A 14,847-nucleotide genomic window follows, 5' to 3' on the forward strand; every position below is an offset into this window, starting at 1 on the left:
GCACCAAAATCAATCCGTAAGTAACAAATAAAAAATAGAAGTCCTACCTTAGGGAACGCAGTGGGCTGCCGATGAGGGAGCCCATTCGGCCAGGGCTAGGAACGGCTTGCTTCGGGCCCTTCCCACACAGCCTAGAGTGCATACTCACAGATTCGCCCAGCCAGGAGCAACTGCACATGCGCGCAGACTCTAGTGCGCATGTGCAGAGGTCCCGGCACTGTTTTCAGCACCGGGACCTGGCTCCGCCCCCAATCCATTGGGCCACGACCGGAGAGGGGCTGGGGAGCGGCCAAAATAGTGACGTCTTTTTTTTTGACGCGCTTGGAGGCAGACAAAACCGGTGCACCACGGACGAGGACGCAAGAAAAACAGGTTAGGGAAACTCTAGCCCATTGGAAATAGGAACAGGAATAGGCCATACGGCCCCTCGAGCCTGCTCCACCATTCAATAAGATCATGGCTGATCTGATCATGGACTCAGCTCCACCTCCCCGCCCGTTCCCCGTAACCCCTTATTCCCTTATCATTTAAGGAACTGTCTATTTCTGTCTTAAATTTATTCAGTGTCTCAGCTTCCACAGCTCACTGAGGCAGCAAATTCCACAGATTTACAACCCTCTGAGAGAAGAAATTTCTCCTCATCTCAGTTTTAAATGGGCGGCCCCTTATTCTAAGATCATGCCCCCTAGTTCTAGTCTCCCCCATCAGTGGAAACATCCTCTCTGCATCCACCTTCTCAAGCCCCCCCCCCCATAATCTTATTCGTTTCGATAAGATCACCTCTCATTCTTCTGAATTCCAATGAGTAGAGGCCCAACCTACTCAACCTTTCCTCATAAGTCAACCCCCTCATCCCTGGAATCAACCGAGTGAACCTTCTCTGAACTGCCTCTAAAGCAAGTATATCCTTTCGTAAATATGGAAACCAAAACTGCACGCAGTACTCCAGATGTGGCCTCACCGATACCTTATATAGCTGGAGCAAGAATTCCCTGCTTTGATACTCCATCCCCTTTGCAATAAAGGCCAAGATTCCTTTGTGTCCTCCTCACACATTGCTTTTCCTCCCATCTTTGTATCGTCAGCAAACTTGGCTACGTTACACTCAGTCCCTTCTTTCAAGTCGTTAATGTAGATTGTAAATAGTTGGGGTCCCAGCACTGATCCCTGCGGCACCCCACTACTTACTACTTGCCAACCAGAGAATGAACCATTTATCATGACTCTCTATTCTCTGTTCTTCGTTAATAGGGTGGTGAATCTTTGGAATTCTCTATCCCAGAGGGCTATGGAGGCTAAGCCGTTGAGTATATTCAAAACAGAGATCGATAGATTTCTGGATATTAAGGAAATGAAGGGATATGGGGATAGTGAAGGGAAGAGGAGTTGAGGTAGAAAATCCGCCATGATCTTATTAAATGGCGGAGTAGGCTTGAGGGGCCGAATGGCCTACTCCTGCTCCTATTTCTTATGTTCTAAAAGGAGGCCATTTAGCCCCTCAATGCTATTGCATAGAAATATAGAAACATAGAAACATAGAAAATAGGTGCAGGAGCAGGCCATTCGGCCCTTCGAGCCTGCACCGCCATTCAATATGATCATGGCTGATCATGCAACTTCAGTACCCCATTCCTGCTTTCTCTCCATACCCCTTGATCCCTTTAGCCATAAGGGCCACATCTAACTCCCTTTTGAATATATCCAACGAACTGGACTCAACAGCTTTCTGTGGTAGAGAATTCCACAGGTTCACAATTCTCTGGGTGAAAAAGTTTCTCCTCATCTCGGTCCTAAATGGCTTACCTCTTATCCTTAGACTGTGACCCCTGGTTCTGGACTTCCCCAACATCGGGAACATTCTTCCTGCATCTAACCTGTCCAATCCTGTCAGAATTTTATATATTTCTATGAGATCTCCTCTCATTCTTCTAATTTCCAGTGAGTATAAGCCTAGTCGATCCAGTCTTTCTTCATATGTCAGTCCTGCCATCCTGGGAATCAGTCTGGTGAACCTTCGCTGCACTCCCTCAATAGCAAGCACGTCCTTCCTCAGATTAGGAGACCAAAACTGCACACAATACTCAAGGTGTGGTCTCACCAAGGCCCTGTACAACTGCAGCAAGACCTCCCTGCTCCTATACTCAAATCCCCTCGCTATGAAGGCCAACATGCCATTTGCTTTCTTTACTGCCTGCTGTACCTGCATGCCTACCTTCAATGACTGATGTACCATATCACCCAAGTCTCGTTGCACCTCCCCTTTTACGAATCTGTCATCATTCAGATAATAATCTGTCTTCCTGTTTTTGCCACCAAAGTGGATAACCTCACATTTATCTACATTATACTGCATCTGCCATGCATTTGCCCATTCACCTAACCTGTCCAAGTCACTCTGCAGCCTCTTAGTATCCTCCTCGAAGCTCGCACTGCCACCCAGCTTAGTGTCATCTGCAAACTTGGAGATATTCCATTCAATTCCTTCGTCTAAATCATTAATGTATATAGAAACAAGAGGAGGCTGTTCAGCCCTTCAAACCTGTTGGAGGAATTGTTGTAGGCCGTAGAGTCCCTCAAGCCTGTTAGAGGAACTGGAGGAGGCCCGTATCAGGGACATAAATTCTTATTTTATTCTTTCTTTCTATCTTCCTTCCTTTAGCTTTCTTCTGCCTCTCTCTCTCTCTCTCTCTCTTTCTCTCTCATGTCATGGCGTTGATCTGCCATGCTCCACGCAATGGAGTGGTCCCACATCCTCCTTTCTGGAGGGCCTCCTGGCTCCTGTGGGTAGAGGGCCAGTCTTGCAGTGCTGATCCCCTGCACAAAGCTGGAGTGCTGAGTGCGAGACCCTGAGTGCCCCTTCCCTGGCTTGCTGAGCCACTTGTGATAGTGCTGAAGCATTTTCCCATTTTTTCTAGGTGCGGAAGCTTTAAGAAAGCCAGTCGGGAATTCTTTTAAACATAAATTTTTTTGAAGAAGAAGACAGTTGAGCCGTCAGGGCTGAAATCTGCCTATTTTTACGTGATTTTTATTTTGATCATTTCAGAGGGCGTAGCCCTTTTAAGAAAACGACAATGCATTGCCCTTTTAAGAAAGCCACATGTGCTTTGCGAAATCACAGCCGAGCTTCCGAAGGTTGTTTGAAGCTCCAGCGCCGATTCTGGACACCAAATTGGGGTTCGCCGCCGAGACCAACATCACTTTGACAGCATTACACTGTGAGTTTAGCGCTGGGCTGAAAGTCATTATCCTCGTTAGGTCGGTGGGATGTTAAACCGAGGCCTTGTCTCCCTGTTCAGGGGGGTGTTAAACCAAGGCCCGGTCTCCTGAGCAAGGTTCAGAGAACACACAGCGCTCACACTCCCGAGTTCAGAGAACACACAGCGCTCACATTCCCGAGTTCAGAGAACACACAGCGCTCACACTCCCGAGTTCAGAGAACACGCAGTGCTCACACTCCCGAGTTCAGAGAACACACTGTGCTCACACTCCCGAGTTCAGAGAACGCACAGCGCTCACACTCCCGAGTTCAGAGAACACACAGCGCTCACACTCCCGAGTTCAGAGAACACACAGCGCTCACACTCTCGAGTTCCGGGAACACACAGCGCTCACACTCCCGAGTTCAGGGAACGCACAGCGGAAGTGCGATGATTCATGATGTTCCAGGTAACTTTGGGTGGTGTTTGTGTCCACAGGGAAGTGTCTCAGAGCACACAGTGAGAAGTTGCCTCATCGCCGAGGATTATGTCGTGGGGAAAGGAGGAAACGTTCTTCGCAATCTTCACAATCTTCACTTTCTGCATGGTGTTTGCTGAAGGTACGATTATCTGTTGTTCACAAACCTTTTATATCGCCAATCGGGAAAGTTAATTAGACACCGGCTGATCTCCTGTAACATTACACAACATTACAGAAGAGCGGGGGCATTCTCCCCTGAAGTCCTGGGCCAATATTTATGCCTCAAAGGAACATCACTAAAAACAGATTATCCGGTCGTTATCACCTTGTTGTTAGTGGGAGCTTGCTATGCGCAATATGGCTGCCTCCTACATTTCAACAGTGACCACACTTCAAAAGTAGTCCATTGGCTGTGAGGCGCTTTGGGATATCCTGAGGTGGTGAAAGGCGCTATAGAAATGCAGGTCTTTCTCTCGTGCTTAACACAGAGTTTTACAGCACAGATACAGGCCACTCGGCCTGACTGGCCCCTGGCACTATTTATGCTCCACACGAGCCTCCTCCCGCCCAACTTCACTTCACCCTATCACCATTTCCTTCTATACCTTCCTCCCTCATGTGGCTCGCTGTGCGATTGGCCTCCTGTGTGGTATGAGCCTAGCCCACATGGGAGCAGGGATAGGAGAGTCAGCCCAAAAGTCTTGGGTTCTCCACATGTGGCCCGTGATCCTGGGGCGGGAGGCTGCACCGAGAGGCTTATGTTGCTGACCTCAGCTGAGAATTCTTAACGTGACTCAACGTGGTTCATTGTATTTCTCCCAGCAATGGGACCTCTGACCTGTTTCATTTGTGAATCGACCACCGGCGACTGTTCGCCCGCAGAAGACACCTGCCGATCCGACACCTGCCTCAGCCTGACAGCCAGAGAAACTTATGGTAAGTGTTCCTCTTTTTTCTCCAACATTTTCTGTTGTGCTTTCTCTCTTTCTTTGTTTCTTGCTATCTTTCTGTCTTTCATTCGCAATCTTGTTCTCTTTCTTTCACTCTATATTTCTATCTTTCTCCCTTTGCTTCTCTCTCTTTTTCTTTCTTTCACTCTTTTTGTCTTTCTTCTATCTTTCGTTCTTTCTATTTTTTCTCTTTCTTTCTCTCTTTCTATCTCTATCTTTCTCTTTTTCGTCTCTTTCTTTCGCTCTACCTATCTTTCTTTCTCTCTCCCTTTCTTTCCGTCTCTCTTTTTCTTTCTTCCCTATCTTCCTACTATAATGAGCAGAGTGTGTGAAATCCCAGCTCCGACCTGTGCTTGTTTTCAGACAATACGACCAGACTTCTGGTTAGTAAATCCTGTGGGTCGTGCTCTGAGCCCCTATCGTTCAGCAGTGGAGTTGTGTCCATCTCCCAGACCAGCAGATGTTGTACATCTGATCTCTGCAATAAGTACATGACTGCAGGTAAGGTTACAGAGCCTGATAATCCAATTCAAATCCGATTGATTAGTTTGATAACGAGTCTGTCCCATTCAATTATAATGCAACTGAGCAAAATTGATTCTCTTACTCTTAGGCAGTCCCTCGTATCGAGGATAATTTGCTTCCACATCAAAAAGCCTGACAATGACCCAAACAATGCTCTCGCAACACTATCACATAAAACACGCCCGGGGCAGGTACAGCACGGGGTTAGATACAGAGTAAAGCTCCCTCTACACTGTCCCATCAAACACTCCCAGGGCAGGTACAGCACGGGGTTAGATACAGAGTAAAGCTCACTCTACACTGTCCCATCAAACACTCCCAGGGCAGGTACAGGGGGTTAGATATAGAGTAAAGCTCCCTCTACACTGTCCCATCAAACACTCCCAGGACAGGTACAGCACGGGGTTAGATACAGAGTAAAGCTCCCTCTACACTGTCCCATCAAACACTCCCAGGGCAGGTACAGGGGGTTAGATACAGAGTAAAGCTCCCTCTACACTGTCCCATCAAACACTCCCAGGGCAGGTACAGCACGGGGTTAGATACAGAGTAAAGCTCCCTCTACACTGTCCCATCAAACACTCCCAGGGCAGGTACAGCACGGGGTTAGATACAGAGTAAAGCTCACTCTACACTGTCCCATCAAACACTCCCAGGGCAGGTACAGGGGGTTAGATACAGAGTAAACCTCCCTCTACACTGTCCCATCAAATACTCCAAGGGCAGGTACAGCACGGGGTTAGATACAGAGTAAAGCTCACTCTCCACTGTCCCATTAAACACTCCCAGGGCAGGTACAGCACGGGGTTAGATACAGAGTAAAGCTCCCTCTACACTGTTCCATTAAACACTCTCAAGGCAGCTATAACAAGGTTAGATACAGAGTAAAGCTCACTCAACACTGTTCCATCAAACATTCCTAGGCCAACTATACCCTGGGTTAGATACCGAGTAACGTTTCCTCGATTGGAAAACCACAAATGTAATGCCCCAATTTAAAAAATGAGGCAGACTAAAGGCAGGAAACTAGACCAGTTAGCCTAACATCTGTCATAGAAACATAGAAAATAGGTGCAGGAGTAGGCCATTCGGTCCTTCGAGCCTGCACCACCATTCGATAAGATCATGGCTGATCATTCCCTCAGTACCCCTTTCCTGCTTTCTCTCCTTACCCTTTGATCCCTTTAGCCGTAAGGGCCATATCTAACTCCCTCTTGAATATATCCAATGAACTGGCATCAACAACTCTCTGCAGTAGGGAATTCCACAGGTTAACAACTCTCTGAGTGAAGAAGTTTCTCCTCATCTCAGTCCTAAATGGCTTACCCCTTATCCTAAGACTATGTCCCCTGGTTCTGGACTTCCCCAACATCAGGAACATTCTACCCACATCTAACCTGTCCAATCCCGTCAGAATCTTATACGTTTCTATGAGATCCCCTCTCATCCTTCTAAACACCAGTGAATAAAGGCCCAGTTGATCCTGTCTCTCCTCATATGTCAGTCCAGCCATCCCTGAAGTCAGTCTGGTGAACCTTTGCTGCACTCCCTCAATAGCAAGAACGTCCTTCCTCAGATGAGGAGACCAAAACTGAACACAATATTCCAGGTGAGGCCTCACCAAGGCCCTGTACAACTGCAGTAAGACCTCCCTGCTCCTATACTCAAATCCCCTCGCTATGAAGGCCAACATACCATTTACCTTCTTCACCGCCTGCTGTACCTGCATGCCAACTTTCAATGACCGATGAACCATGACACCCAGGTCTCGTTGCACCTCCCCTTTTCCTAATCTACCGCCATTCAGATAATATTCTGCCTTCATGATTTTGCCCCCAAAGTGGATAACCTTACATTTATCCACATTATACTGCATCTGCCTTGCATTTGCCCACTCACCTAACCTGTCCAAGTCACCCTGCAGCCTCTTAGCATCCTCCTCACAGCTCACACTGCCACCCAGTTTAGTGTCATCTGCAAACTTATAAGAACATAAGAATTAGGAACAGGAGTAGGCCATCTAGCCCCTCGAGCCTGCTCCGCCATTCAACAAGATCATGGCTGATCTGGCCGTGGACTCTGCTCCACTTACCCGCCTGCTCCCCGTAACCCTTAATTCCCTTATTGGTTAAAAATCTATCGATCTGTGATTTGAATATATTCAATGAGCTAGCCTCAACTGCTTCCCTGGGCAGAGAATTCCACAGATTCATAACCCTCTGGGAGAAGAAATCCCTTCTCAACTCGGTTTTAAATTGGCTCCCCCGTATTTTGAGGCTGTGCCCCCTAGTTCTAGTCTCCCCGACCAGTGGAAACAACCTCTCTGCCTCTATCTTGTCTATCCCTTTCATTATTTTAAATGTTTCTGTAAGATCACCCCTCATCCTTCTGAACTCCAACGAGTAAAGACCCAGTCTACTCAACCTATCATCATAAGGTAACCCCCTCATCTCTGGAATCAGCCTAGTGAATCGTTTCTGTACCCCCTCCAAAGCTAGTATATCCTTCCTTAAGTAAGGTGACCAAAACTGCACGCAGTACTCCAGGTGCGGCCTCACCAATACCTAGTTGCAGCAGGACCTCCCTGCTTTTGTACTCCATCCCTCTCGCAATGAAGGCCAACATTCCATTCGCCTTCCTGATTACCTGCTGCACGTGCAAACTAACTTTTTGGGATTCATGCACAAGGACCCCCAGGTCCCTCTGCACTGCAGCATGTTGTAATTTCTCCCCATTCAAATAATATTCCCTTTTACTGTTTTTTTTACCAAGGTGGATGACCTCACACTTTCCGACATTGTATTCCATCTGCCAAACCTTAGCCCATTCGCTTAACCTATCTAAATCTCTTTGCAGCCTCTCTGTGTCCTCAACACAACCCGCTTTCCCACTAATCTTTGTGTCATCTGCAAATTTTGTTACACTACACTCTGTCCCCTCTTCCAGGTCATCTATGTATATTACACTCAATTCCTTCATCTAAATCATTAATATATATTGTAAAGAGCTGGGGTCCCAGCACTGAGCCCTGTGGCACTCCACTAGTCACTACCTGCCATTCTGAAACAGATCTGTTTATCCCGACTCTGCTTCCTGTCTGCCAACCAGTTCTCTATCCATGTCAGTACATTACCCCCAATGTGCTTTGATTTTGCACACCAATCTCTTGTGTGGAACCTTGTCAAAAGCCTTTCGAAAGTCCAAATTCACCACATGTACTGGTTCTCCCTTGTCCACTCTATTAGTTACATCCTCAAAAAATTCCAGAAGATTTGTCAAGCATGATTCCCCTTTCATAAATCGATGTTGACTTGGACCAATCTTATCACTGCTTTCCAAATGCGCTGCTATTTCATCTTTAATAATTGATTCCAACATTTTCCCCACTACTGATGTCAGGCTGACCGGTCTATAATTACCCATTTTCTCTCTCCCTCCTTTTTAAAAAAGTGGTGTTATATTAGCTACCCTCCAGTCCATAGGAACTGATCCAGAGTCGATAGACTGTTGGAAAATGATCACCAATGCATCCACTATTTCTATGGCTACTTCCTTAAGTGGGAAAATGCTGGAGTCCAATATTAAGGAAGCAGTAGCGAGATATTTGGAAAAGCATAATTCAATCAAGCAGAGTCAGCATGTTTTTATGAAAGGGAAATCATGTTTGACAAATTTGTTGGAGTTCTTTGAGGATGTAACGAGCAGGGTGGATAAGGGAGAGTCAGTGGATGTGGTGTATTTGTATTTCCAGAGGCATTCGATAAAGTGCCACATAAGAGGTTACTGCACAAGATAAAAGCTCACGGAGTTGGTAATATATTCGCATGGATAGAGGATTAGCTAACTAACAGAAAACAGAAAGTCGGGATAAATGGGTCATTTTCCGGTTGGCAAACAGTGACTAGTGGGGTGCCGCAGGGATCGGTGCTGGGTCCTCAACTATTTACAGTCTATATTAATGACTTGGATGAAGAGACCGAGAGTAATGTAGCCAAGTTTGCTGAAGATACAAAGATAGGTGGGAAAGCAGATTGTGAGGAGGACACAAAAAACTGAAGAGGGGTATAGACAAGTGAAGTGAGTGGGAAAAAATTTGGCAGATGGAGTATAATGTGGGAAAATGTGAGGTTATCCACTTTGACAGAAAGAATAGAAAATCAAATTATAATTTAAATGGAGAAAGTTGCAAAGTGCTGCAACACAGAGGGACCTGGGGGTACTTGTGCATGAAACACAAAAAGTTAGCATGCAGGTACAGCAAGTGATCAGGAAGGCAAATGGAATGTTGGCCTTTATTGCAAGGGGGATAGAGTATAAAAGCAGAGAAGTCCTGCTACAACTGTACAGGGTATTGGTGAGGCCACACCTGGAGTACTGCGTGCAGTTTTGGTTTCCGTATTTAAGGAAGGATATATTTGCATTGGAAGCTGATCAGAGAAGGTTCATCAGGTTGATTCCGGAGATGAGGGGTTTGACTTATGAGGAAAGATTGAGTAGGTTGGGCCTATATACATTGGAGTTCAGAAGAATGAGAGGTGATCTTATTGAAACTTAGAAGATAATGAGTGGGCTCAGCAAGGTGGATGCAGCGAGGATATTTCCACACAGGGGAAACTAAAACCAGGGGACATAGTCTTAGATTAAGGGGACGCCCATTTAAAACTGAGATGAGGAGAAATTTCTTTTCTCAGAGGGTTGTAAATCTGTGGAATTCGCTGCCTCAGAGAGCTGTGGAGGCTGGGTCATTGAATATATTTAAGATGGCGATTTATGAACGATAAAGGAGTGAAGGGTTATGGGGAGCGGGCAGAGAAGTGGAGCTGAGTCCATGATCAGATCACCCATGATCTTATTGAATAGCGGAGCAGGCTCGAGGGGCCGAATGGTCTACTCCTGTTCCTATTTCTCATGTTCTTAAGTTCTTACACTGTCACATCACATAGCCCCAGAGCAGGTACAGCATGTGTTAGATACAGAGTGTAGTGTCTCTGCACCTTGTTACAAATTCACACGAGGCATGGATATATCACTCTGTGACCTTCACTTTATTTCCTGAAGAGTGTTGATCCTGGGTGGGACCTCCCCTTTTATACCTGGAAGCCCAGGTGAGGAGCTCACTCTCTGTGGTCAGGGTGTGCATTACAAGGGTACAGGTACAGTATGCATGAGTTACAGTTACATACTTATAGTCATTGCAAGATGGTGAAATACTGACATCACCTCCCCCCCTTAGATCTTTTAGTTTCAGAGGTTAAGTCTATCGGGTGGTCGGTCGCCGCAGTTGTGGCTCTGGTGGCTGAGCCTCAGCACGCATCTCTGTCACTTGAGGTGATTCCGGCCTTTCCGTGCTGGCCGCAGGGACTGTGCATGCTGAGGGCTGTCTTTGTTGCTCGTACGCTGGCAGTGGTGTGGGTGCTATCTCATCATGCTCTTCTTCTGGTTCCTCCGTGTCTGCACTGAACCTTGTCTTTACTTGGTCCAAGTGTTTGCGGCATATCTGCCCATTGTTTATTCTGACCGCCATGATCCTGTTTCCTTCTTTGCCAATTACGGTGCCCTCAAGCCATTTGGGTCCCAAAGCATGGTTAGGAATCTATTTCTATACACCTCCCCCTTGAGCCTCGATCACGGAGCTCGGTTTGGGACTGGCGCTTGCCCTCAACAATGTCTGCCAGAGCTGGGTGAATGAGGGACAGCCGCGTCTTGAGCGTGCGTTTCATGAGGGGTTCCGCTGGTAGGACTCCCGTGAGCAAGTGCGGGTGGGACCTGTAGGCCAGCAGGAGGCGCGATAGGCGGTACTGAAGGGAGGGTCCTTGGATGCGTAGCAAGCCCTGCTTTATGACTTGGATCGCCCGTTCTGCCTGGCCATTGGAGGCCGGCTTGAACGGCGCTGTCCGGACGTGCTTGATCCCATTGCCCGACATAAACTCCTGGAATTCATGGCTGGTAAAACACGGGCCATTATCGCTGACCAGGATGTCCAGCAAGCCGTCGATCGCGAAAACCGTACACAGACTCTCCACAGTGATGGATGTCGTGCACGAGTTCAATATGATGCACTCGATCCACTTCGAGTATGCATCGACACTGATCATTTTCCCCATGAACGGGCCCGCATAGTCCACATGAATACGTAACCATGGCCTGGTGGGCCAGGGCCACGGGCTGAGTGGGGCCTCCCTGGGGGCGTTGCCCAGCTGGGCACATATTGTGCACCTGCGAACCTAGTGTTCCAGGTCTGAGTCAATCCGCGGCCACCATACATGTGACCAGGCAATGGCCTTCATTAACACGATGCCTGGGTGCTCGCTGTGGAGTTCTCTGATGAATGCTTCCCTTCCTTTCTGGGGCATGACTACCCGGCTGCCCCATAGTAGGCAGTCGGCTTGGACGGAGAGTTGATCCATCCGTCTCTGAAACGGCCTGACCTCCTCGGGGCACGCCCTGTGTGCGGGCACCCAGTCCCCAGTCAGGACACATTTCATTATCATGCATAGGAGGGGGTCCCTGTTGGTCCAGAGTTTGATCTGTCGGGCTTTGATGGGGGAGCCCGCGGTGTCAAAAGCCTCAACGGCCATGACCATCTCGGCGCTTTGCTCCGACGCTCCCTCGATGGTGGCCAGTGGGAGCCTGCTGAGCGCATCAGCGCAATTTTCGGTGCCTGGCCGGTGCCGGTGTAGTCATACGCAGCCAGCGTGAAGGCCCATCGCTGTATGCGAGCTGACGCAGTAGCGTTGACAGCCTTGCTGTCGGAAAACTGGGATGTTAACAGCTTGTGGTCCATCTCTAGCTCGAACCGTCGACCGAAAAGGTACTGGTGCATCTTTTTCAAACCGTAAACACACGCGAGTGCCTCCTTCTCGACCATGCCGTATCCACGCTCTGCCTGGGAGAACGACCTGGAGGCGTAAGCCACCGGTTGGAGTCGGCCGTTATCGTTACAGCAAAATTTTAAAAGGAAAAAGGGTGTTAATAAAACAAGCCTGAAGGCTTTGTGTCTTAATGCAAGGAGTATCCGCAATAAAGTGGATGAATTAACTGTGCAAATAGATGTTAACAAATATGATGTGATTGGGATTACAGAGACGTGGCTCCAGGATGATCAGGGCTGGGAACTCAACATCCAGGGGTATTCAACATTCAGGAAGGATAGAATAAAAGGAAAAGGAGGTGGGGTAGCATTGCTGGTTAAAGAGCAGATTAATGCAATAGTTAGGAAAGACATTAGCTTGGATGATGTGGAATCTATATGGGTAGAACTGCAGAACACCAAAGGGCAAAAAACGTTAGTGGGAGTTGTGTACAGACCTCCAAACAGTAGTAGTAATGTTGGGGAGGGCATCAAACAGGAAATTAGGGGTGCATGCAATAAGGGTGCAGCAGTTATAATGGGTGACTTTAATATGCACATAGATTGGACTAACCAAACTTGAAGCAATACGGTGGAGGAGGATTTCCTGGAGTGCATAAGGGATGGTTTTCTAGACCAATATGTCGAGGGACCAACTAGCGGGGAGGCCATCTTAGACTGGGTGTTGTGTAATGAGAGAGGATTAATTAGCAATCTCGTTGTGCGAGGCCCCTTGGGGAAGAGTGACCATAATATGGTGGAATTCTACATTAGGATGGAGAATGAAACAGTTAATTCAGAGACCATGGTCCAGAACTTAAAGAAGGGTAACTTTGAAGGTATGAGGCGTGAATTAGCTAGGATTGATTGGCGAATTATACTTAAGGGGTTGACTGTGGATGGGCAATGGCAGACATTTAGAGACCACATGGATGAACTACAACAATTGTACATTCCTGTCTGTCGTAAAAATAAAAAAGGGAAGGTAGATCAACCGTGGCTATCAAGGGAAATCAGGGATAGTATTAAAGCCAAGGAAGTGGCATACAAATTGGCCAGAAATAGCAGTGAACCCGGAGACTGGGAGAAATTTAGAACTCAGCAGAGGAGGACAAAGGGTTTGATTAGGGCAGGGAAAATGGAGTATGAGAAGAAGCTTGCAGGGAACATTAAGATGGATTGCAAAAGTTTCTATAGATATATAAAGAGAAAAAGGTTAGTAAAGACAAACGTAGGTCCCCAGCAGTCAGAATCAGGGGAAGTCATAACGGGGAACAAAGAAATGGCGGACCAATTGAACAAGTACTTTGGTTCGGTATTCACTAAGGAGGACACTAACAACCTTCCGGATATAAGAGGGGTCAGAGGGTCTCGTAAGGAGGAGGAACTGAGGGAAATCCTTATCAGTCGGGAAATTGTGTTGGGGAAATTAATGGGATTGAAGGCCGATAAATCCCCAGGGCCTGATGGACTGCATCCCAGAGTACTTAAGGAGGTGGCCTTGGAAATAGCGGATGCATTGACAGTCATTTTCCAACATTCCATTGACTCTGGATCAGTTCCTATCGAGTGGAGGGTAGCCAATGTAACCTCACTTTTTAAAAAAGGAGGGAGAGAGAAAACAGGGAATTATAGACCGGTAAGCCTGACATCGGTAGTGGGTAAAATGATGGAATCAATTATTAAGGATGTCATAGTAGCGCATTTGGAAAGAGGTGACATGATAGGTCCAAGTCAGCTTGGATTTGTGAAATGGAAATCATGCTTGACAAATCTTCTAGAATTTTTTGAGGATGTTTCCAGCAGAGTGGACAAGGGAGAACCAGTTAATGTGGTATATTTGGACTTTCAGAAGGCTTTCGACAAGGTCCCACACAAGAGATTAATGTGCAAAGTTAAAGCACATGGGATTGGGGGTAGTGTGCTGACGTGGATTGAGAACTGGTTGTCAGACAGGAAGCAAAGAGTAGGAGTAAATGGGTACTTTTCAGAATGGCAGGCAGTGACTAGTGGGGTACCACAAGGTTCTGTGCTGGGGCCCCAGCTGTTTACACTGTACATTAATGATTTAGACGAGGGGATTAAATGTAGTATCTCCAAATTTGCGGATGACACTAAGTTGGGTGGCAGTGTGAGCTGCGAGGAGGATGCTATGAGGCTGCAGAGCGACTTGGATAGGTTAGGTGAGTGGGCAAATGCATGGCAGATGAAGTATAATGTGGATAAATGTGAGGTTATCCACTTTGGTGGTAAAAACAGAGAGACAGACTATTATCTGAATGGTGACAGATTAGGAAAAGGGGAGGTGCAACGAGACCTGGGTGTCATGGTACATCAGTCATTGAAGGTTGGCATGCAGGTACAGCAGGCGGTTAAGAAAGCAAATGGCATGTTGGCCTTCATAGCGAGGGGATTTGAGTACAGGGGCAGGGAGGTGTTGCTACAGTTGTACAGGGCCTTGGTGAGGCCACACCTGGAGTATTGTGTACAGTTTTGGTCTCCTAACCTGAGGAAGGACATTCTTGCTATTGAGGGAGTGCAGCGAAGGTTCACCAGACTGATTCCCGGGATGGCGGGACTGACCTATCAAGAAAGACTGGATCAACTGGGCTTGTATTCACTGGAGTTCAGAAGAATGAGAGGGGACCTCATAGAAACGTTTAAAATTCTGATGGGTTTAGACAGGTTAGATGCAGGAAGAATGTACCCAATGTTGGGGAAGTCCAGAACCAGAGGTCACAGTCTAAGGATAAGGGGTAAGCCATTTAGGACCGAGATGAGGAGGAACTTCTTCACCCAGAGAGTGGTGAACCTGTGGAATTCTCTACGACAGAAAGTTGTTGA

At 47.2% G+C, this 14,847-nt stretch overlaps 1 protein-coding gene across 4 annotated transcripts in view; it reads left to right on the plus strand.

The window, feature by feature from the left end:
* Nucleotides 1-14,847, plus strand: part of LOC139240376 (phospholipase A2 inhibitor gamma subunit B-like) — a 54,052-nt gene that overhangs the window by 13,288 nt on the left and 25,917 nt on the right. For all 4 annotated transcript variants that reach the window (XR_011588712.1, XR_011588713.1, XR_011588711.1 and 1 more), the window contains exons 2-5: nt 3,044-3,215; nt 3,696-3,817; nt 4,501-4,614; nt 4,992-5,129. Coding sequence is in view for 1 of the 4 variants with exons in the window: in XM_070868854.1 (XP_070724955.1) it covers nt 3,745-3,817; nt 4,501-4,614; nt 4,992-5,129 (325 nt within the window). In the remaining 3 variants the exon portion in view is untranslated. The remainder of the gene's footprint in view (nt 1-3,043; nt 3,216-3,695; nt 3,818-4,500; nt 4,615-4,991; nt 5,130-14,847) is intronic.

Source organism: Pristiophorus japonicus, chromosome 31, assembly GCF_044704955.1.
Source record: "Pristiophorus japonicus isolate sPriJap1 chromosome 31, sPriJap1.hap1, whole genome shotgun sequence".
NCBI classification, from domain to species: Eukaryota; Metazoa; Chordata; class Chondrichthyes; family Pristiophoridae; genus Pristiophorus; species Pristiophorus japonicus.